The 25,004-nt window shown below is 48.4% G+C and overlaps 1 protein-coding gene across 6 annotated transcripts in view; it reads right to left on the bottom strand.

Moving 5' to 3' along the window:
- The window catches only part of CDK5RAP2 (CDK5 regulatory subunit associated protein 2), a 182,187-nt gene that overhangs the window by 28,893 nt on the left and 128,290 nt on the right, over positions 1 to 25,004 (bottom strand). For 5 of the 6 annotated variants that reach the window (XM_068552134.1, XM_068552135.1, XM_068552138.1 and 2 more), the window contains 6 exons: positions 21,276 to 21,486; positions 17,879 to 18,001; positions 13,232 to 13,808; positions 10,663 to 10,895; positions 3,531 to 3,579; positions 663 to 853 (listed from right to left, as the gene is read on the bottom strand). In XM_068552134.1, the coding sequence (XP_068408235.1) occupies positions 663 to 853; positions 3,531 to 3,579; positions 10,663 to 10,895; positions 13,232 to 13,808; positions 17,879 to 18,001; positions 21,276 to 21,486 (1,384 nt within the window). The remainder of the gene's footprint in view (positions 1 to 662; positions 854 to 3,530; positions 3,580 to 10,662; positions 10,896 to 13,231; positions 13,809 to 17,878; positions 18,002 to 21,275; positions 21,487 to 25,004) is intronic. The other variant, XM_068552136.1, reaches the window with a different exon arrangement.

Genomic DNA, 25,004 nt, shown 5'->3' with positions numbered 1-25,004 from the left:
TTCTGGTCTATACTAATCCTTGAACTTATGAACAATAAGCCCTACCTAACGCCCAACAGGATGCAATCAAGACTGCAAACACAGAAGGGGTAAAGGGGAGCTCAGAGGCAGGTGGGGTCACGGGAGGCTGATTCTGCCAACTGAGCCCACGGCTCCGTGCCCAGAGGCAGGACAAGGGGCTGACGGAAAGGGCCGAGGGTCACACTAAAGAGAAACACAGCAGATTTATTGAATTCAAAATCTCCAAACAGGGGGTTAGGTACTCTCGGGCCCCTGTACAGTTCAAAGCAACGGTCCTCAAAGTGACACCACCTAAGGAAGAGCTCGAAAGAGACAGCAAGAAATGGACCAGACCTAGACCTGATCCATAACCCCAGTGCTTTCCAGCCTGCCAGATAAGGAATGGCAAGTCATATAACACGTCATCCTTAAAAAATAAAAATGACTTTTCCCCAATCTCCAACACTTTCAACAACCATAGCTTTCCCCGGTGATAAATGATACTCTGAACAACGGGCCTGGGCCCTCGCAGGATCTCCTCTGATCTGGTAACTATGCAAATGTCACTACACTCTGCTTTAGTACGAAGGCAAGATAGCAGATTATCGTTCAAAGCAGGAAACTTTGGCTAGGTTTACGACGCTCAGTGAAGCTTGGCTTACCTTGAGAAACGTTGTTTGCCAGGACCGACGTCTTCTCGGTCTCGCTGTCTTGCTTCTGGTCTCGTGAGAAGGAGGACTTCTCGGACATCTCACAGTTGGACAGCACGTGACAGTCGGACAGCGCGCGGGAGGCTGAGGGCGCAGGAGACTCAGGGAGAATGTGTTGGTAGCTTAAGTTGTCTTCCTCAATCCTTGACCGTTGGGATTGAAAGAGAAATCGTTTTCCACACTAAGATCCCAAACCAGGACCATGACTTAGGAACACTTAAGATGACTGGCTCTTTGTGATTTACCCATATTTGCAATGGTGTTCTGGAGGCTTTTTGTTCCCCTAGAACATTTTTTAGCAAGGATATTCTAAAAACAAACAAAAAAAGGGCTCAGTGGGCTTGATTTGGAGCCAGTGAAGGAGGGGGAGCCACCGTCTGGCTGGTAGTGGAGGGACCCTGAGAGAGGGCATGAGTCAGTGGCAGCTGCTTATCAACTGGCCGCTCTATACCAGGCATTTTACACAGACTGTCCTCCTTGGTCCTCACAGAATCCCTCTGAGGTAGGGAGGACCATCCTCATTTAGAGCTGCGGGGACGGAGGCACATCAGACCCTTGCCCACAGTCTCACAGCTTGTACGTGGCATAGCCCACATCTGAATCCACGTCTGTCTGGCTCCAAGGCCCCAGGAGAATGGGGGGGGGGGGGCGGCCAACCCAAACCCACGAGGTGGACTTAACGGGTTTAAAAACCTCAAAACCCTCACAGTCCGCAAGCAGATTCCGGTATCACCATTGAGGCAATCATCTGGTTACTGACCTGTATTTCCCAAGGGCCACCTAAGCCGGGAGGAAGACCACCCTGAACTCTGTGAAGAGCCCACGTGAATCCCCATTACAGATAAGCTCCTTAATTTAAGCTCTTTTTTCTCCCACTTTTTCCTATTACTTCTCGTCTCATTATTCATGAGCTCAGACAAGAGCAAAGGACTCCAAAGCTGCAACGCATTCATTAACAGGTAAACAGCAGATGCAACTGTGCTCAGACAGCGTGATGGATGGAATGGCTTGCTGCTGCCTTGCAAAGTGCAGAAGGGGCCGAGGGCACCCATTTAATTAGCATGAGCACTAAGCCTACAGCTGAAAACAGCAGAACAGAAGGAACAGAAACAAACCTGCCAGAAAGGGAAGGGTGGCACGTGGCTAAGGAAGGCCAAAAGAGGCTCCCTGCCATTCTCCAAGCAACCACGGTCGGCCTTCAAAATGGCCAATCTGATCATGTCTAGTCCCAGCTTACTATCCTTCAAAGACTCCCCTCTTCCTGTAGAACAGGATTTGGGTTCTTAATGCAGTATCTGAGGACCAGCCCAAGGCAGCCCTGCCTGCCTCTCTAGCCTCACCTTCCACGCACCAGCCATGCAGCACAAAGGGGCCGTGTCTCCGTCACCTCGAGGGGGGACACTCTTCCAACAAGCTACGCCCCGGAGCCTCACGCTTCAGATCTCAGCGAAGACTATCTCCACTCGGGGAGGCCCTTACTGCCCTCTCCGCAGCCTGCCAGTGGGACATGACCCACCGTTATTATCAGGACGGAAGTGGAGGGTTGAACTGGGAGGGGTCTTGAGAATACTGCAGTGGGAGAGGAGAGTTTCTTCTAAACTTACAGAAGCCCCGATTAAAATGTCCTCCAGTGAGCTGTGATACCTCCCTGCCTGCTCACTCTAATGATGCTGGTGGCCTTCATGGTGCCAGTAAAATCTCAAACTCTGCACCCCAGACTGGTCTTTATTTCTTTACTTTGCCCCCAGGAGTCCAAAGGGTCGCAGCTCCAAAGATGAGGGAAACATCAATAGCACTAACGACAGTCAGAACCTTGAACAAGTCAACAGAGGAGGGCGAGACCTTGACGTTTCCAGGTGGCCACAGGGGCAAGCTAAGAGTGTTTGCAATCCATTTATTCCATGAACATTTTTTAAAAATTCCAACCACATGCCAGATAGCTGGGGCTAGAGCAGGTCTGCAGATATTAAAGAAGTCTTTGCCCTCAAAAGGCAATGTGGAATAACAATAAGAGCCCAGGTGTTGGGAGTATAACGGATTCAAGTTCAAATCCCAGTTCTGCCTCTTAATGGCAAGTATGCAACTCTGACCCTCAGGCTCCTCATCCTAAACTGGGAACAATAATGCTCACCTCGTAGGGTCAGAAATAACAGATGTGAACGCCTAGGGCAGCAGCTGGCACATACCATACCTAATTAATGCTGTCTCCTTACCTCTTTCAAGGAATCCTGGGCACGGAAAGATAAATGCAGAAAATATTATAATACCACGTGGTAAGTGCTGTAGTGTAATTATGTGCCGACTGCTATAGGAAGGACCACTGATGCTGGGATGCAGTGGAGAGGTGGGGGTGTCGGGGAGAGCAAGGTCCGTTTCCATGTGAACTGACGCTGAAGAAGGATTTTTAAATTATAAGAGGAAGAAGGCAGAGTGTACCGCTTGTGTCCAGGCATGGTCTGGAGAACAATCAAAAGTAAGATTAAGACTGAAGCATGGGGTACATGATGAAAAGGAAAGATGGGTCAGGCTCAGGAGTCTGGAATTCATCCTGCAAGTATCCAGGAGCCAACAGAAGGAATGTGTCATCTGGGTCAAATCACCCGACAGAAACGCCAAGAGCAACCTAACGCAAATGAATGAAGGCTGCAGGACACACGGCATGAACTTCTGGTTTTGTATGCCCATTGTCAGTTTCATAGGTGTTTTTGCTTTATTTACAAGACGCAGGAAACTAATAGAACAGGAGGGAGCAGAACACTCAAAACGCTGGCAGACAAACCTAACCCATAACGTCTTCTTACCAAAATGCCACACACTCACCTCTCTCTCAGTTCTTCCTGGGTGTTCATTTCCACTTCAACTGAATTTCCTGGAAGCAGAGATAACATCAAGAAGGAAAACATTAAAAAAAAAAAAAAAAAGTGCTCCCTAATAATTTCTTCCTCATCCATTTGCAAAGGCACCATTCCATTTGTTTAAACACTCTTCATAACAGTCCCGGATATTTAAAGTAGGATTACCAAGAATACCACTCAGACTCTAGACTCCTCCTTTATCACTGCTCTGGCGCTAGTTCCAGGAGGAAGGTGACAGCACTGAATCTAAAAAGCAATCACAAAGGCGCTGCTGGGTGCAGGTTCTCCTTCCTTCTCTAAAACTCTGATACTAACAGAATACAGGCTTGTTATAGGAAACGGGTAACAGAATCAAGACAAAGAAGATCGCTACCCGCCAGGTACCCACCACAGACGTGTTACTTGGCTTTCCTTCCATTCTTTCTTCCACGCATTTTGACATGGGTGATACTGTACTATGACTTAATTTTTCACTTTGGCCTTTATTATGAGCATTTCACTTACCAAATTTGCCTTAGTAACGGCGTGTTTAGTGAGTACATGAATATTCCCTTGGAGGTGGGCATGGACCAGTTTCTGCCAGTTCCCTAGCTGATGTCTAGGCCCTCTCCAATTTTTCACTTTTAAAAAATAAATACAATAAACATCTTTGTGCATGCAGCTCTATCTACACTGAAACTATCTCCTCCGGAAAGGCTCTCAGAAGTGGGATTCCTAGGACAAGGAGGCTGTGAGTGCAGCTAAAAAAGCTAGTGCCTGCAGCAGGGGGAATGACTAGAAGAAATGACAAAAGAAAACAAAATAAGTGGCTCAGAACGCAGTCGGGGACAATGCTCTGCGCCCCCTGTGTGTCATCATGCGCCGTTTGAAAGGAACACGTGAGCCCAGATTTCAGAGATGAACAACTTTAGTTTAAAAATACTTCACAACGCTGGAAACTGCAGACTGGGAGGAGCTCTTTGAAGAAACGAACGCGTGGCTAAAGAAAAAAACAAACCTTCTATAGCAGTACTGGAAAAATGAGACTATAATTAAACTGCACCCACATGTACCATTTTCAAAACTACTCATAAAAGGAAAAGTTCTCAAACACCACACTGCGGAGGAAAAGATCACGGGAGACACGCACATCTGCTTTGTATCTTGTGGTTCCCACCCACTAGCTCCCCAGGCCGGCTGGGTGGCTGCCAGGGCTCCCTCTCCACCCACCGGGCCGGGCCCTGGGCACCAGCACCCACGCAGGGCGCACGGGATCCGGGAATGGGCGCTGAGGGTGGTTCCTCGGTAGCCACCGTCTCCTTCAGGCCTCACAACAACCCTACGGGCACAGTGTCCGGATCTCCGTTTGAAGGTAAAGATGTGAAATCCAGGAGGTTGAACGTTCCCACTCTCCCACTCTCCCCACTTCCCACTCTCACCTACTTTACTGCTTCGGTGAAGCAAGGGCAATGGAGACATTCTCACAGCTGCCCCACCGCAAATCTATATCTCCATCCTCTGGTTCCATCCCGACCGAAACTGGTGTGATATCTGGACTCCCCAAGAGGTAGGGAGAGGTTGACAGGCCTCCACCCCAGGGGATGCTCTCAAGGGCTCCCCCTCTCTGTCCTCTGCATCCCGCCTCAAGGGGGGAATCTACATCTGATACCCCTGACTGGTCACATTCCAAGACCCTGACATTCCAAGTCCCACATGAACGGGCATGGCTGAGTGTACCTTAGAAGAAGAATTCACTTGGCGTTTTCCTCTCACACCTGCACAGGGCTGCTTACTGATGTTCAGTTAATGATACGATTTTGGCCCTTAGACCCTAAGGATGGGCCGTCTGCCCCAGCCTAGCCTTCCGAAGAGCTCAGGGCTCTACATGCACTAGCCAGGCAAGCAATAGCGCGACATCTGCTTCACATTTCCCGTCGTTCTTCAGAGGCACGTGCCTCAGGAACTACAACTGGCCCAGCACAGGCTCCAAGCATTCTGGCTCAGCTAACTGTAAACTCATCTTAAAACCAGCAAAAAAACTCTCCTCGATTCCTAACAAAGTCCACGACCACAGAGGGAGTCCATGACCCGGATGCCACCAGCAACCCTGGGCTCCCCTTCTTCAAACCAGAGATGCTTTGGGGAGCTTGTAATGACTCAACAATTGTACTCCACTCGTTTCGCTTCCACCACAGAGTTCTTTAAAACCAAGTGACAAAGTGTTACTGTGGGACTCATAGGGAGATCGTCGGTACAACTGATGCATTGAATTTCTTGGTGGAATCTGCCTTCACACAGGTGACAGGGTACCATCTGTCAGGCTATTCCAGAAGCTTAGGAAGCACGTCATGGAAACACTCTCCCATCTCTCAGGCAAATCTTATTGCTACACCTAAAAAGCTGTGGAGTATGTGGCAGTGGGGGGGTTTCATCTTTCCAAATAAAGAGACATCTAGTTACCCGACACATAGCTGAACAAGCACGAGAATCACGATGCAGGACAGGCTTGTAACTGATGGACCCGCCTTCAGTCCCCTCCCCTCACTGACCCCTCTGTACTCGGCCGCCACGTAAGAAGCCTCTTTTGAAATGGTACTCCCTAGGTCAAAACCCATCAATCGTACAAAATTAAGTTCAAGTATCAGAGCCTGGCATCTCCTACATGACCCAAATGTTTCTTCCTTTCCATCTCACTGGTAATTCATATTAAATATTTACAGTCCTCCTCCCGGGTGCCTGTGCCCGACACTGAGGATACAGAGATGAATGAGGGGCCTGCCCCCAGTGAGTTGACAGCTGAGTGGGGACGGTGGACCCAAAAGACAACTACACGACAGCGCTGTGACAGAGGCCGCATCGGATGCTGGGGGAGGACCCCCAGAGGAGACAAGCACGATCCAGCCTGGACCACCAGAGAACTTAGAGGAGGTGACAACTGATCCAGATCTTTCAGGCAGGAAAGAACTGCTTTATAAAGGTAAGAAGAAGCTAAGGTGCTGTGTGGAGGGCAGATTCCACAGATACTCAGGAGAGAAAGTCCTCCACTCTATCGGACAGCTTGGCTCACATAGCTAACCAGAGCTTGCACGCCCCATCACCACTCCTAAGACGCCCTTTCCCACCAGCTGTGAATCCTCCCAGTGTGGAAGACTGAGCTCCAATATCCTTTCCTCCTGGAAGCCTCCCTTCGGAGTCCACAGTGCCCCCCCCTCCAAGCTCAACTATGTGGGCCAGACAGAGGCAGAGCACATTTCATCCAAGGGCACCCCAGAGCCAGGTCCATATACCACATAAAACTCCCGGCAGCATCATCAAATCCCGACTGGGCACTACTCGTCTGGTCCCTTCCCAGGCTGGGAGGCCCGGACAAGACCAGGCCCCCCACCTTCCAGGAGCTTACGCTCTGAAGAAATAAAATATGCCCACAAGAAATCATTGCTGTCACCTCCTGAGCTCCCACTACTGGCCAGGCAGGACACCAGATGTTTTAATAATCTCATTTAATCCTCACCAATAAACTCTGCCAGACAGGTGCTATTACCTCACAGAGGAAATCTGACCCTTAACCACAAAGCTGGGATTTGAACTCAGGCCTGTCTGGTTCCAAAGATTCTGTTCTCTCCACCCCAGCACACGGCCCCCATCACAAGGCCAGACGTGATGCCATATGCGAGCTACAAACAACCCGGAAACAAAGAAAATGAATAGGTTTGCTTTTACTTGAAGTGAACGAAGGAAGCTTCCTGGAGGACGGGCAGAATTTCTAGAAGTGGAGAGGGAGTAAAAGCCTTTTAGAAAAGGACTTATTTGAACAAAGTCCCAGAAGTGGGGAAATGCAAAGCCAGGCCCACGGAAATGGTTGACAAGGACACCCAATTTGACAGGAGTGTGAGGGGCATGACCTCATGGGGGTCAGGTCTGGCTGTGAAAACAAGCTGCCTGGGCTCAAATCCAGACTCGGCCACTTCCTGTGTGACCTTGAGCAAGTAAATTAACCTCTCTGTTCCTCATTATTAAATGAGGATATTAAATAGTAGGATGAGAACAATGCCTGGCATACAGTAAGACCAGCCCCCCTCACTGGTTCTCCTTCATAATAATCATTATCATTCCAAGGTTAGAGGGCTAGAAAAGGCAGACCGTGGAAGCCCTTGAAAGAAATGGATGCTTCGGTCCAGAAGAGAGTGGATATATGTATATGTATAACTGATTCACTTTGCTGTACACCTGAAACTACTACAGCATTGTAAAGCAACTATGCTCCAATAAAAATTAATTTAAAAAAAAGAAATGGATGTTTCGGGTTCATCCCTGTGGCAAAGGAGCACCAAGGGAAGGGATCCCAGCACTGTTTTCTACTCATGTGGCTAAACCCTGACACACACGGTGAGCGCGCTGAGGACAGGGACTACCTCACCATCTCCTTCCTCGGCACTCACTCAAAAATACCTGAAGACAAAAACACGGCCTTCCTGATTCATGCTACTGCTCTCAGGAGGTACCACGGACAAGGATATGGTGGAAAACCTGGGACTGCAACACCAGTCCTTGATCTATCTGGGGTCTCAACCCGCTTTGAGAATCTAAAATTTATAGACTATCACCCCAGAAAAACACCCACACTCACAAAATCTTGCAGGGCTCCAGACCCCTAGTGAACTCCCTAGCCTATGGAGCGAGGCAAGAATCCCAGCTCTAATCCTTACCAGCATTAAGAAAGCACACTACCATCCTACTTCTTGGGTTCTACCAATTAAATATCATTAAAGAAATAGCAAGGATATGCACAAAGATTCCAATCCACTGTCCTTTATCATCGCCCCAAACTGGAAACGACCTAAATATCCATCTAATGGGGAATGATTAATTATGGTACATTCATACAAAAGGATGCTCTGCAGCCACTAAAACCTACAACGTAGATTAACATTTATTATCTATAACTGAACAAAGGGAGAGGTTGCAAATCGTCCTACTTCCACCAAAAATACACATACGTATAAAAAAGGTCTGGAAAGTATACACTCCAGGGTGTTCATGTTTTGCTTTATAAATGATGTAATTACGGGAGTATTCGCTTATCTGCTATTCCACAATAAACATGTACCGCTTTGTATTAATAAAAAAAAAAAAAGGGGCTACATTTAAATTTTTTAAGAACTCATGCTACGCAACTACCTCAAATATAAAATTACTTTATGGTAAGCTCATTTCATAATTCAGGAGCCAGACTCTTCAGATGGCATCCCAGAAAGACCCACCTCTGTTACATTTTATTCTCTAAGAAAAAGAGCTGCTGCAGTGAGGTTCCTGAGACTTTTATGCCTTTTGTAGAAGAGAATTAAGTTCTGTGTTTGTGCTGTCTGCTAAGCCCGAAATGCTTCTGCTTCCAGAACCCATAGGAAACAAGAAGTGAGATCTCCTTGGGCTTGTCAAGGTAAATAACTAAAAAATAAATCAAGGGGAGGCAGGTGGATGAGGGAGGGAGGGCATCTGGTGCCAGAGGCAGTCTCTCTCAGCCTCCCACTCCCAGGTTGAGGGCCTGTAGGAAGAAAAGAGACAGATGGAAAATGCCTCGGGCCAGGAAGACACAGCTCTCTCTTGAGGACCCACTTATCCCTCCAATAATAAAATGGAAACTAGCTTATTTGGAAAACCTTAGCCAGAAAAAAAGTGGATTTCGTAAAGCTGGAAAAAGTCAAGGGCCCCTGTGTCAGAGGTCCCGGGAGCTGGTACTAGAAAATCAGCCTGCGACGCGCCTAAGCGGCGGGGCCCTTTTTAAAAATGGAGGAAAAACATTCCCTGGGCCCAGAAGGCCATGTTCTATCTTGGCATCACACTGAACACACGTGGACCCTCGTGACCCATCTGTGTGGATGTATGAAGGCACGAAGACTGAGGCCAAATCCAGGTTCTGCCATGTCAGTTGTGACTTTGAGCAACTGACCTCCCTCTGTTAAGGCCAAGTTCCTCACATAAATCAAGTTGTTCTGAGGATGAAGCCCCCAGGCTCACAAGTACAGATGCGAGTAAGCACTCAGGACTCCAGGGCCGTGCAACAAGCCACGCACTCTGCCAAGGCCTCACATCCATGATTTAACTTGACCCTCATGACTCACAAAGGAAAGCCTTTGATTCTGAGCAGAGAGCGGTCATGACCTGACTTACACTTTGTAAAGGCCACTCTGACTACAGTGAAAACGGACCGCTGTGGGACAAGGGTGGAAGCACAGAGGCCAGAGGAGAGGACCGCAAGCACCCAGGCGAGGTGACGGCAGCCAGCTGGAGCCGTGGCGGCAGGGAGGGGGAAACCCGCTCAGATCTGGAACCGGCGCTGAAGGCAGGGCTTCAAAGGGGCAGCCAGTGGGGTGGGCGGGAGTACTGACTCTGAATGGTGTCCTCTTAGGAGCCAAGGGAGGACGAGATTCCCCAAGGAAGAAGGAGCAACCGCATCCACTCTCAGAGGGTTGGGAAAGATTGTCCGTAATGTGTGTGTGTGTGTATATATATGTATGTGTGTGTCTATCTAGAGAGAAAAAGAGAATGAGAGAGCAAACATGGCAAAACGGATGAAGCTGGATGAAGGTATAAGGGAGATCTTTGTTGAGATCTCAAAAAAAACGCAAATTATTATTATGTAATTGTAATGCGATAACATCTATTCAAGTACCTGGCACGTAGCAAAGGTTTTCTTTCATCCTATCTCTGACCACCTCTGACCCTTGAATATGTTGTTAACCGATGAAAGTTTGGGTTTTCTTGTTTGCTTGTTTTGTTTGTTGCTGCCAACATTTAAAATCCACAAGTCTTTACCTGCCAAACCCCGGTTTCCATCTTCTCTTGAAAATTTGGAGGAACTGGCAACCACGTGGCCACGCCTCACCAGCCTGGCCCTTGAGGCCCCTCCACTGGACCCCAGGTTTGGAACACTGCAGACTGCCAACCACGCGGAAGTGGCCACCAGGAGGAAGCAGCGGCCAGTGGGGCTCTGCCACCACCTCACCAGGGCAGAGGGGCGGAAGGTGAGGCCAAGGAGTCCGTTCCTCCTGGGCCCCTCCAAGAAGTCCTGGATCAAGTCCTGATGGGTCTTAAGATCCGCAGTCCCCCGCCCCACTTACCCTTGAGAAACAGCTTTTCCAACTGCTTCAGCAGCTCCGCGCACTGATTCAGCTGCTCCTGGAAACCCTCGGCCACGCGGCAATCCACGTCGCTGGCCTGCAGCAGCTCCTCAAAGGCCTTGATCATGGCGTTCATGTGCCGACGATAAACGACACAGATGCCGTGGCTGTCCTTAATCTGCTGTCGTTGAAGGGAGAGCTCCCTGGCTTGGGCCTGAACTAACGAATCATATCTGATAAACGGAGGGAAAAGAAAATGCTTGGACCGTTTTAGAATTGAATTTCCATGACTTTAACTGGAGAAATGACAGAGCACAATTTTGAAAAGCCTGCAGCTATGCAAGTATCTATACTTTTAGAAAGATTGCAACTGTACAAGGTCACTCCTCCTTCGATTTCAAAACAGCCAACAAATGCTGGAACAAAGGCTGTTCTGCAATATTTTTAACCTTACGAAGCCCCCAATTAAAGTACAGATTGGCAAGTACTCGGGAGATCAATTAGTTTCCACTCACTCTTCAAAAATACTACTCCAAATTGTAGAAACGAGTGCTCCAAGGGTCAGGGGACCCAGCACAAATTCTCACGAAGGAAAGAAAAGAAACTGTAAGGCAGGAAAACAAAAACAGGACTCTCTCCTCTCACGTGAAAGGTCAGAGGGTAATCATAATCCTAACTACCATTTACGGAGGGTCTATGACCTGTCAGCCACTGAATTAAGTGTTTTTTTAAAAGTTATCTGTTCCTCTCAATGTCGCAACAACTGTATGAACACCCCGTTTACAGGAGAGGAAACTGACTCTTGGAGATGGCAGGTTGGTTAAACAGTGAAGACTTCTCACTCAAACACAGCTCTGCCTTCAAAGCCCAACTCTGTTATTTGCAGTGAGGGGGATGGACCTAGAGTCTGTCATACAGAGTAAGTCAGAAAGAGAAAAACAAATACCGTATGCCAACACACATATATGGAATCCGAAAAGAAAAAAAAAAAAAAAATGGTTCTGACGAACCCAGGGGCAGGACAGGAACAAAGACGCAGACGTAGAGAATGGACTTGAGGACACGGGGAGGGGGAAGGGTAAGCTGGGACGAAGTGAGAGAGTGGCATGGACTTATATACAATACCAAATGTAAAACAGATAGCTAGTGGGAAGCAGCCGCATAGCACAGGGAGATCAGCTCGGTGCTTTGTGACCACCCAGAGGGGTGGGATAGGGAGGAGGGTGGGAGGGAGATGCAAGAGGGCGGGGATATGGGGATGTATGTATACGTATAGCTGATTCACTTTGTTATACAGCAGCAGCTAACACAACACTGTAAAGCAATCATACTCCAATAAAGGTGTTAAAAAAAAAAAAAAAAAGCCCAACTCTGTCCATACAACATCCGTCTTTCCCTATGTGAGCCCACAAGTATTAGTCGGCACTGAGAAAAACGCAAGTTCAGGAAAGCGTGGCTCTGTCTTCCTTACCAACTGTGGGCGCAGGAAGCTGGCCACAGAGTGGCTTGCCAAGAGACCCTGACCCTTCCGTTCGCCGTGCTCCCCGTTCCCTGCAATGATGACTGGCGACCACCTTCAACCCCACGTAAGCACAGAGAGATCACGCGACAGCAGCACTGCAGGTGGGGCCGGTTTAATGGACGGGAAAGAGCCCAAGCATCAGCACGGGGTACCGTGGGTCGGACCAGCCGGCCCTGCGAACCCCCCCAGGCCACCTTCTCAGTCACGGCAGCCTCTCTGGGGCCCCACTGCCTCACCTACAAACACATGGTTTAAGAACACCTCGTTCTCAGGTGACTGTGAGGATTAAGTAAGAAAAGCACCTGACCAGGGGTCTGACCAAACTGCCTTTCACTAAATACCAGCTGCCTTCAACCACACTGTCTGGGAAGTCTTGAAACATGCACTCTGGCTCCTGACAATTCAGAACAATGTGTTTGTCTCAAATTAGTGACGAATGAAGGTCAGCTTTACAAATGATCCCATGTTTGTCGAATCTTGTGAAGCAAAACTGTATATATCTATGCCCGTAAAACGTATCTTCGTGACCTGAAGATTCTTCTCTTTCAACACAGGCTTATTTCTCTAAGATGACCTTGAAGGGTAAAGATGTGGCCGGTATTTCTTTTCCTCCCACCCTGCCTAGGACATCAGTTTCAGCACCGCCCTCTCCCCCCTGAACCCCTCCACCTCACCACCCCCCCTCCCGCCATCACAGTAAAAGCCATTAGCAGGGTCAGGGGTAAACACTGCCATTCGGCAAACTTACTATAACTCACCAAGTGACTGGTATAAAACCTTTACCCCGAGTCCCCAGCCTGAGGAGGGCAAAACCTGCTTGGCCAATTTCAGAAGACACAGACTAGTATGTGCACAGCCACTGTTCCCTGTGGCCTCACATGTCACTTCCCCGCAGGCGTAGCTGCCTTAACGGTGCCTTCAAGCCTTCCCCAGCACACACCGGACCCCCATCACAGGGCAGCATTCCCTTTTAGCTCAGGGGCGCCGACCTAGTGGCAAGTTGGGGAACTGCAGGCTTAAACGTGGGAGAAGACAGGTGGGACGTACCTTGAGGGTGAGAGATCTCTGAACTTATTCTGCAGGTTATGGATTTCACCAAAAAGTTCCAGGTTCAAATTCTGCTCCTTCTGCAGTTCATATTCCCGGTCCACCAGCTGCAGCCTAAGGCTCTCCAGCGCCCTGCCGTCATTCATCTCTGGGGCCAGCGGGTGGAGGAGTTTCATGTGTTTCACGTAACGTACTTGGTGCAAACGTGAAAACGTCACTTCTTCTTCGTCGGTACTGCCCTTGGACTTGTTCAAGCCGTCCTGGGCCCCTTCTCTCCCGCACAAAACTGTGACGATGGCCTCACTGAACTGGGAGTGCTTTTGAAGCTGCAATATGAAGTTCCGGTAGACCTCGAGCTCGGTTTCCAAGTCACAGATTTTCCGTTTTAAGGTTTCTTTATCATTTGAGGTATCGCTGTGCTCCAGCTGATCGGTCTCAACCACGCTGACTTTAGCGGAAAACTGACTCTTAGGACTCAAGTATGTAGCTACGGAAGTGGGGCCTGGAAAATCTTCAGAAGGATTCTCTTCGCATGGTGGAAAGACGGCAAGGTCATCAGGCTGGTAAATTTCGGAGTCTGAAAATCAAAACACATTTATGTCGGTGTCTCCATCTCCACTGCTGAAATCCATCCCCTCGGTCCTTCCTCACAGCCACCGCCAAGCAGAAACCACTGCGGGAGCCTCCCACCAAGCCCGCCTGGCTCTTGGCCTTCCCTCTTCTCTCTCAATCCATCCTCTTCCTCAGAGCGACTGTTCTAAAAAGTGAATTCAACCACGATAACCACCACCTAAAACTCATCCATATCCCCGCTATCTTGAGGATTAAATCGAAACTTCTTCTCACAGCATCTGAGACCCTGCTTGATCTACTTCCAGGCAACCTGTTCAGGAACATCCCCTGGCACCACCTATGGAGAGTCCCTACTAAATTAACCATAAGTCCCTGCACACACCAGGCTGCTCGTGCCTCCATGCTTTTGCATGTGCTGTTCCCGCTGCCTGGAATATGCTTGGCTCCCTACTTAACTCCTCCTCAGTGAACTCCTCTTCATCCTTCAACACCTAGATCTGATTTTCTCTCCTCTGCAAGCCCATCTTCAAGCTATGCAAAACAGTCACTCCCCTCTGTGCTTCCACAGCACCTTATACATAACACCAGAGACAGACGTACCACGTGCTCGGTGTTAGCATATGATTGACAATTGGCTTATTCATTTATTTACACAGCACTTAAGTTACTTGGGTTCCTCTCTCCCTCACTGGACTGCAAGTTCCTTCCCAGCAGGGACTGGCCTTTCATCTTCACATTCTCAGTGCCTCGTTCAGTACCCAGCCCAGACCTGGTGTAAATGAAGGGCTGAAAAAATACTGGGGAATGAGTGAAGGAACATCAAAAACCAATAATTCTAAAATCCACAGCAGATGAGAGTCGTCCTCTCATTGCCACATCGACAAGTTTCCGGAGATGCCGTGATGTCCCCTGTAGCAAGCTGTTTCACTGACTCACAATCCTACCAGGAAATATCTCCTCACAGCTAGTTTAAATCCCCAGGTATGTGGCCAAACTCCTGTGGGAGGCGGAATGGTACTGCAGAAAGAATACGCAGCTTTGAAGCCGAAGAGAAGAGGGTGCATACCCAGCTTTGCTACTTGCTGGCTGCACAGCGTTAGGCAAGTAACTCACTGCCCAGAGCCTCAGTTTCCCCAAAGAGATGTCTTATGTGCTTGTTGTGAGGTTTCAAGGTCAGGCCTGAGTCTAGAGCTTCTGTCCTTAACCACATACCACAATGCCTGCTGTCCAGGGAAAGCTCAGCTCAATACAAGGAGTGGTTTGAATACTTAAGAGGCAGCAGAATATAGTAGAAAAACCCATCTCTGAAATCCAACGGATCTGGTTTCAAACTCTGGCTCTGCCACTTACTAGCTGTGTGACCTTAGGCAAGTGACTTAGCCTCTCTGAGCCTCAGTAGCTTCATTTGCAAAATGGAGAGAACATCAATCACTGCGAAGGCTAAGGCTTCTGTTTTGTTTTCAGGATCAAATGCGACAATATCCGCAAAAAGGCTAACAGTGTCTGGCACACAGCAGCGAAGGAGACCAACTAATACGAATATCCTTTGCTTCCCTGAAAGTGTTCAAAGATGGAAGAGGACGCCTATCACAGGAGGCTCGTGAACAAAGGCTTGTGGACTTGGGGAAACACTGCCAGGGCAGCAATGTGGGTTGGACGAGATGACCTAGGCGACCTCTCAGAAGGAGAGGCACATACAAATCCTTGTCAGACTGTATATTCCAATTTCTGGGTTCTGCGGCTGCTCCTCGTGGCTTTAAGCCCATTCTTGTCTCTCTGCTCATGATGCAAATACCATAAAATAAACTTCTTTATTTTAGAAAGCTGCTGCTGCATGACCTCAAGGAAGCACTCCTGATAGAGCATTTTTAGTGCACAAAATTTGTTAGAAACACTCATCTCTTGAGGTCCTTTAGGGTGGAGACCATGTCATTCACCTGCTTCTCCAGTGTCTGGCATGGGGCCTGGAGCAGAGAAGGTACTCAGTAAGTCCTGCTGGCTGAATGAGTGTAAGGGACACAGAGGGAGAAATCTCAACAAGGCTTTTTTCCAGGGAATCACACTCCAAGATAAGGAAATATCTTTGCTATAACAACCTCACGATAATGGAATTTCATGGCAAGAAGTGACTTTACTCATGGGAATAAAGATCAGTTCTGATGACTTTCGTTAAGTAATCATGAGGCAAAGACAAATGTAAGCCCTGTACATGTGTCCTTTTGTGACATAGACTGTTTAGACACACACACACACGTGCACACACACACACACACACACACACACACCCCCTCATCATGACTGGGAGGTGTCATCCTCACATCCACACTTAGACCTCCACTTTAAACTCTGCTCCTTACAACACACTCAGACACTTGACACTCATAATTTTGACTTGAGAAGGTGTGAGAGGGTGTGAGAGATGGAGGATTATAAGCCGTAGTGTACAGTGTGAACCTGCAGGTGTATCAAGGCGTCAGGACACATAACTATGTGCTGGCGCCTGGCCCAGGCACCCAGCACCTCACCTATGCTGTCCATTTAATCGTCACAACAACCCTGTGAGGCGTCACTCATAACCCCATTTTACAAAAGAGGAAATTGATGTTTAGAGATAAGAACTTGCCCAAGGTTCAGGGCTAGTAAGCAGCAGAGCCCCCTGTCCAAGCCTGGTGGTCCAACCGCCTGAATACTGCCTCCTGATATATCCCTCCTGCAACTGGGGTCCCCATCTCAGGCGGGCATAACAAGGAAAGACAGTCCTCAACCCTCGATGTGAAGGCCAGTAATGACTGTGGCACCCCCTTCACCCATTTCTCAAGTTTCTGTCCAGGAGCTACTGAGGAAGAGCCAGCAGTGAAGCCATCACAGGCAGTACCAGCCTCGTGCAGGGCAGTCACTGAGCAAAGTCGCTACGAGACCAAAACATGGCGGGCTGATGGGAATGTTCAGGAAGGCCTTCCCTGGAAAGTGACGTTTAAGCAGAGACCAGAAGGATGAGGCATCAGCTGGTCAACAGTTAAAGCGAGGAAATTCAGGCAGAGGCAAGCACAATAAGAAAAAGGAAAAAAGGTCACTCATGATGGGGATTTGAGAGGAAAGGGGAAACTGCCAATCAGTCAAGAAGCCTTTAGTAACCAACTAACCACGAACGAGAAATCAAAAGATGTCCCCAGGCCCATTTATTTACATTATAGGAAACAGTGCAGTTCTGGACCTTCCTACAGTTCAGCTAAAGGGCACTTGATTATCTGGGAGAGTGGCTTTCTCCTCAAAGCCCAGAACACGCGGAAGCCTGTGACCACGCACTCAGCGCACTGACTGCAGGCCTTGGGAAGCATACGCCATTGGGAACAGGGCCCACAGCTCAGTATTTCCCCAGAGACTGGATTTCCCCATGACAAATTTAGGATCCTGAAGACAATAATTTCTTACAGAGTGAATCAGGGCCACCTTAATGGTGACTTTTTTTTTTTAATTAAGGGGGAAAAAAAGAATCTAAGGTAAAAGAAAAAATGTAAGCATCTGTTTGTGGTTGAATGGGATCATGAATATTGTTATTATTCTTTGTACTTATCTGTATGCCTGCGATACTTCATAATTCTAAGAAGGATACAGCTTGCCTGGGGCCTCGCTCACGTCTCTGTACCTTTCCCACCGACCCACCTGACAAACCCCCAAACCAGGTGTCAGCTCAGGCTTGCCCCTCGTCCACCCCACCCCCCGGGCGGCGGGAGGCCGACGTGCCCACCTCACACCAGCCAGCACTGCAGGAACGCTGAGGACGGCTGGCTGAGGGCGAGGCCCCTGCGGGCAGGCACTGAGTCCTCTGAGGCTGGACCACCAGAGCCCAGGCCGCTGCCTGGTAGAAAAGTGCCAGACCAATGGACTGCAAGCTCCGACATCCTACTACACCCTGACTCTCAAAACCCTCAGCCTCCTCAAGTGTCACATGGGAACAGTGACGACGCCCTAGGATGGCTGTTGCAGGGCTTAGTAATAATCTTTTTATGAAACACCCCAAATGGCGCCCGGCACAAAGTAGCGGTTCAATAGGCATAGCGGGTGAATTCTGACCGGTCTCGCAGCTGGCCTGTTGATCCTCGTCCCTTTCCTTGTCTCTCCAGACACAGGGCATGGCTTTGGGTCCTTCTCGCTCTCCCGGGCTGTCCCGGTAGGCTGCTCCCACGAGGGGCTGGGCTACAGGCATCCACAAAGAGAAAGAAAAGCAGATAAAACCATAGGCTTGAAACTTAGCCAAGCAACTAAGAAGAACACAAAGATACAACAGGGAAAATAAAAACACTGGGGAGGCAAAATGCAATTCATAAGATAAAATTAATCTATCGAGCTGCCATAACAGGACATAAAAAGCATAAATATACCGCAGCTTGTCTGAAACGGTTGAAGTCCAGGCTCTTGAAAAACCATGAGTGAGAAAATGAATTCTATAGACTCATGCCCGCTTTTCCCAAGAAGAGGGGCCTCAGGGGCCTTCCAGGCAGCTGCAGAAGTAGCCCCTGGCTGAGGCACCCCAGGGTCTCAGCAAGAAATCAAAACATTGTTAAGCGCAAATGGCAAGCCCTGGGCAAGGTGCCAGGGCCTCTGTGCGGCTCAGCCACCTGTGCCGCGGTCCCTGTCCTGCTCACACTGCACGGTCCCCGCCCCAGGAGACAGGGAGCCCTCAGAAGGCAGAGACTGCATCTTCTTCCCCTCTCTGCCCTACACCCTGTGCGTGACGCCAGGAACACAGCAGGCGCTTGGGGAATATTCACTGCATGAGTGAACAGGTGCCTGGATGGGTAGATGGATGGATGAAGGAGGCTGGGAAAGGAAGGAGGGAGGGAAGAGCAATCGTACCAAAGCCCAACTTATCTTAAAACCTCAACTGTGGTAAACCCAAAAGAGAACCTAAGATTAAACAGAAAATACCTCTGGCTACGTGGCTCAACGTAAAATCCATACGCACGGTATCATGTACTAGGCTCCCAGAAACAGTAGGGGAAAAGTAAAGGCTCTGAAATCAGGCAGGCTGGTTCCGATCCGGGTTGGGATGTCAGCGACAGTGTGACCGTAGCCAAGTCCCTTTATCTCTCAAACTGCTGCCTCAACGATCAGATGGGAATAATTAGCGTCCCTGCCTCAGAGGACTGTTAGGAGGATTCAACAAGATCATGTACGTAAAGTGGACAGCGGGGCTCAGTAAGTAACGGGCACTCGTTTTATTTTACCACCACGGGCAGGCCGAGGCCCCCAGTCACCTCCCAGGCCTGAACCGCTCTGAAAACCCCCCGCTCGGACGCAGTCGTCCACCTCGGTCTCCCACCCTTCCTCAGCAAACACTGCTTCTCCTGCAAGCTCCCCAGGAGTGGACGCTTCTTCCCCTTGTACTACGGGCCTGGAAATGTGTGAGCACCTCCGCTCTTCACTGACACTTCCAGACCATTCTCTCTCTTCCCTAAGAACTCCGGCTTCGCAGCTCATGCCGTGAGACTACACCACTGATAACACCCGCCTTCCTGCAGACACCCACCGTCCCGAGTCATGGAATCCCTCGAGATTCATGGCCACTGTGGCCCCCGACTGCCCTGCTCCTCTCCACCCCTCTATGGCAAACCCCCGCCCCCCCCAAGTTGCCTATTCTTGTTGTATCCAATTTCTCTCCTCCATTCTCTCCGGAACCCACGCCAGTAGCCCTGCCCGCTCCGTGGAAACAGCGCCCTTCAAGGTCCCCAAAGGACTCCCCCAGCGCTAAATCCCAAGGCCAAGCCCCAGTCCTTGACTTACTTGTCTCACTAGCATATCCGACACAGCTAATCTGCTCTCCACTCGGCTTCGGGAGGCCATGCTCCCTGGGCCGCCCACCCCACTGGCTGCTCCTTCTCAGGCCCAGGCTTGGTTCCCAGACCTACCCTCCTTTGTCTCCAAGCCTCAGAGCTTCAGATACCAGCAACATGCTGAGCTGGCCCAGACCTCTCCTGCAACAGGCATCTCAAGAGTTCCAAACCAGACCCCTGAGGCCCCCCGAGGCTGGCTCTCCTCAATCCTTCCATCTCAGGGTATGACATCTCCATCCTTCCCATGGTTCACGTTAAAAGTGACCCTTTAAAGCAGAGGCCAGCCTACTTTTCTTCAAAAGCCAAATAACGAATACTTGAGACTGCAAGCCCCAGGGTCTCCATCACAACTACTCAACCCTGCATCACAGCGCAAAGGCCATCGCAGACAACGCGCAAATGAACGCAGGGGGCCGTGTTCCCATAAAACTTTACAAAAACCCACGGCGAGCCTGGCCCACAGGTCACAGTTTGCCAATCCCTGCTTTAAAGCATAAGTCAGATCACGTGACTTCGCTGCTCAAAACCCTCTGGCCGTTTCCAATCTTACCCGGAGTAAAAGACAAAGTCCTAGACTGGTCTACGAGGGCCTAGCGGGTCTACCACCTCCCTGACCCCTTCTCCTCCTGGTTCCGCCCGAATATCGCCTCATCGGGGAGGCTCTCTCTACGACTCCACGTACCTTAGCAAACCCGACCCCCGCTCCACATTACCCGTGTCCTTCACCGCCTTTATCTCCCTCCACAGCACCGATCATTTCACACACGATACATCTGCTCACGGCTTACTGTCTTCCTCCCCCTGTGATATACAAGCTGGACACAGACTCGGTCTCTTTTGTTCGCTATCTCCCTAGTGCCTGGCACACAGGAGGACCTGATACACCCTTTCCGAATAAATACATAAAAGATCACTGTTGCCGTTCTTGTTACTGTGTGCTGCTGTCATTCGCTTAGAGCAGAAGTTCAAAATCAGGAGTCAAAAGAAGTGCTCCTGTGGATTCACGAGCGCGCTAAAGATGGTGGACGGTGCTACACGCATGAGAAGGCCCTCAGCTTTCCTCAGACTCTCAAAGGGGCAACATCGCTTAAGCACCACTGTCTCGGCCTAGAGGATCCCACTGACGTGCTCCCTCCAAGTCTAGGAGTCTCACCCTGATACTCTGTAACCCCAAGGCTCTCTACTTGGGGAGCTCCCAGGAGAGCAAAGACAGCAGGTTCCAAGTGAGTAGGGAGGCAGGTCACTTCTAGAAGGCATAAGGGCAGTAGGGTTTGGAATGAGCCCCGAAGGGCCCGAACAACTGCGGCCTGGCCATCCAGAGAACCCTGCAAAGAGGACTGAGGCCTCCACAGATGGAGCCCCCAGACAACTGCAAGTGAAGGGGGCAGTGACCTCACAAGGCCTGGGAGCACGACCAGTCCCCCTCTGCCCCCTCTGGAATAAAACGAAAGCAACAAATGAGTTTTCCTTATCGTGTTCCCTCGACTGCATATTTGTCAAGAGTCAAGATTAGTCACTGCAATTCATGAAATTTATACTCAAACGTATTGCAATTCCAAACAATGCGGCTGACATTTCTGGCCGTCCTGTCAGGCCGTTCATCTTCTCGCAGAGGATACGGTTTCCTTGGTGCTTACCTTTCAGGAGCGCTTTGTCTGGCGCTGGCCTCCCCTCCATCACTGCTTCAGCCAGAATTAACTTCTGGTGACGTTGCTTGTTGCGAATTTTAAACTCCTTCAGCTCCCCCTGCTGCTGGGCCACCACCTCCTGGGGGGCAGGGAGCCGGCACACGCCCCCTAGTGACCGCGATGGTTTCATCAGGATGGGCAAGCGGGACTTCTTCACGTCCTGAAAGTACACCCAGGGAGACAATGAATACACTTCCTCGGGTCGCACAGTCAACACGCTCGTGCCAACCTTATAAAACAGGACTCAAAGTGCCTGTCCAGATAACAGCACCTCCGTTTATCCCCCAGCCTGCAGATCTGTGTCTTGGCAGGTCCCTCCTCTGACTGACAAGTGCCAAGCTGTTCCTCCTCGACACCCTCTTAAGCCCGGCCGTGTCTCTCTGAACGTTCCAGATGCTCCCTATACAGCAGTCCTTTTCCCCACACAACCTTCTGGGAAACGTTTTCTAGCTCCTTACCTATTTCCTCACTTCCCACCCTTTCCTAAGCCTAAGGCAATCTGCTTCTCACCCCGCTAGGCCACCAGAACCACCCCTTACTAAGGTTTTCGGGGGCCACTAAGTGCCTAGTCCCGTGGCTATTTCTCAGGCCCAGAGCTCCGAACCCGCCCAACCTACACATTTCTGATGGCCCACCAGCCCTCCCAAGTCAACTGAAAGCTGGGCTCTTTCATTCTATCACCCCAGGCCCGCAACCCACAGCTACAGCACTCCGACGACCTCTGTCTCGGTGAATCAGACCACCCTCCACTTGCTGCACAGACCAAAACTGGGAGCCATTTTTAAAATTCCCTGAGGGAACTTGCACAAGCCCCTTAGATAGCCTCATCCACCAGAAGGCAGACAGCAGAAGCAAGAAGAACTACAATCCTGCAGCCTGTAGAACAAAAACCACATTCACAGAAAGATAGACAAGATGAAAAGGCAGAGGGCTATGTACCAGATGAAGGAACAAGATAAAACCCCAGAAAAACAACTAAATGAAGTGCAGATAGGCAACCTTCCAGAAAAAGAATTCAGAATAATGATAGTGAAGGTGATCCAGGACCTCGGAAAAAGAATGGAGGCAAAGATGGAGAAGATGCAAGAGATGTTTAACAAAGACCTAGAAGAATTAAAGAACAAACAAACAGAGATGAACAATACAATAACTGAAATGAAAACTACACTAGAAGGAATCAACAGCAGAATAACTGAGGGAGAAGAACGGATAAGTGACCTGGAAGACAGAATGGTGGGATTCACTGCTGCGGAACAGAATAAAGAAAAAAGAATGAAAAGAAATGAAGACAGCCTAAGAGACCTCTGGGACAACATTAAACGCAACAACATTCACATTATAGGGGTCCCAGAAGGAGAAGAGAGAGAGAAAGGACCCGAGAAAATACTTGAAGAGATTATAGTCGAAAACTTCCCTAACACGGGAAAGGAAATAGCCACCCAAGCCCAGGAAGCGCAGAGGGTCCCATACAGGATAAACCCAAGGAGAAACACGCCGAGACACATAGTAATCAAACTGGCAAAACTTAAAGACAAAGAAAAGTTATTGAAAGCAGCAAGGGAAAAACGACAAATAACATACAAGGGAACTCCCATAATGTTAACAGCTGATTTCTCAGCAGAAACTCTACAAGCCAGAAGGGAGTGGCATGATATACTTAAAGTGATGAAAGGGAGGAACCTACAACCAAGATTACTCTACCCAGCAAGGATCTCATTCAGATTCGATGGAGAAATCAAAAGCTTTACAGACAAGCAAAAGCTAAGAGAATTCAGCACCACCAAACCAGCTCTACAACAAATGCTAAAGGAACTTCTCGAAGTGGGAAACACAAGAGAAGAAAAGGACCTACAAAAACAAACACAAAACAATTAAGCAAATGGTCACAGGAACATTCATATCGATAATTACCTTAAACGTGAACAGATTAAATGCTCCAACCAAAAGACACAGGCTTGCTGAATGGATACAGAAACAAGACCCATCTATATGCTGTCTACAAGAGACCCACTTCAGACCTAGGGACACATACACACTGAAAGTGAGGGGATGGAGAAAGATATTCCATGCCAATGGAAATCAAAAGAAAGCTGGAGTAGCAATACTCATATCAGATAAAATAGACTTTAAAACAAAGAATGTCACAAGAGACAAGGACGGACACTACATAATGATCAAGGGATCAATCCAAGAAGAAGATATAACAATTATAAATATATATGCACCCAACATAGGAGCACCTCAATACACAAGGCAACTGCTAACAGCTCTAAAAGAGGAAATCGACAGTAACACAGTAATAGTGGGGGACTTTAACACCTCACTTACACCACTGGACAGATCATCCAAAATGAAAATAAATAAGGAAACAGAAGCTTTAAATGACACAATAGACCAGATAGATTTAATTGATATTTATAGGACATTCCATCCAGAAACAGCAGATTACACTTTCTTCTCAAGTGCGCGTGGAACATTCTCCAGGATAGATCACGTCCTGGGTCACAAATCAAGCCACAGTAAATTTAAGAAAACTGAAATCATATTGAGCATCTTTTCTGACCACAACGCTATGAGATTAGAAATGAATTACAGGGAAAAAAACGTGAAAAACACAAACACATGGAGGCTAAACAATACGTTACTAAAGAACCAAGAGATCACTGAAGAAATCAAAGAGGAAATTAAAAAAAAACCTAGAGACAAATGACAATGAAAACACGACGATCCAAAACCTATGGGATGCAGCAAAAGCAGTTCTAAGAGGGGAGTTTATAGCTATACAAGCCTACCTCAAGAAACAAGAAAAATCTCAAATAAACAATCTAACCGTACACCTAAAGGAACTAGAGAAAGAAGAACAAACAAAACCCAAAGTGAGCAGAGGGAAAGAAATCATAAAGATCAGAGCAGAAATAAATGACATAGAAACAAAGAAAACAATAGCAAGGATCAAGAAAACTAAAACCTGGTTCTTTGAGAAGATAAACAAAGTTGATAAACCATTAGCCAGACTCATCAAGAAAAAGAGGGAGAGGACTCAAATCAATAAAATTAGAAATGAAAAAGGAGAAGTTACAACAGACACTGCAGAAATACAAAGCATCCTAAGAGACTACTACAAGCAACTCTATGCCAATAAAATGGACAACCTGGAAGAAATGGACAAATTCTTAGAAAGGTATAACCTTCCAAGACTGAACCAGGAAGAAACAGAAAATATGAACAGACCAATCACAAGGAATGAAATTGAAACTGTGATTAAAAATCTTCCAACAAACAAAAGTCCAGGACCAGATGGCTTCACAGGTGAATTCTACCAAACATTTAGAGAAGAGCTAACACCCATCCTTCTCGAACTCTTCCAAAAACTTGCAGAGGAAGGAACACTCCCAAACTCATTCTATGAGGCCACCATCACCCTGATACCAAAACCAGACAAAGATACTACAAAAAAAGAAAATTACAGACCAATATCACTGATGAATGCAGATGCAAAAATCCTCAACAAAATACCAGCAAACAGAATCCAACAACACATTCAAAGGATCATACACCATGCTCAAGTGGGATTTATCCCAGGGATGCAAGGATTCTTCAATATATGTAAATCAATCAATGTGAAAAACCATATTAACAAACTGAAGGAGGAAAACCATATGATCATCTCAATAGATG

Source organism: Eschrichtius robustus, chromosome 10 (assembly GCF_028021215.1).
Source record: "Eschrichtius robustus isolate mEscRob2 chromosome 10, mEscRob2.pri, whole genome shotgun sequence".
NCBI classification, from domain to species: domain Eukaryota; kingdom Metazoa; phylum Chordata; class Mammalia; order Artiodactyla; family Eschrichtiidae; genus Eschrichtius; species Eschrichtius robustus.
This window is presented reverse-complemented; position numbering and strand designations above follow the sequence as displayed.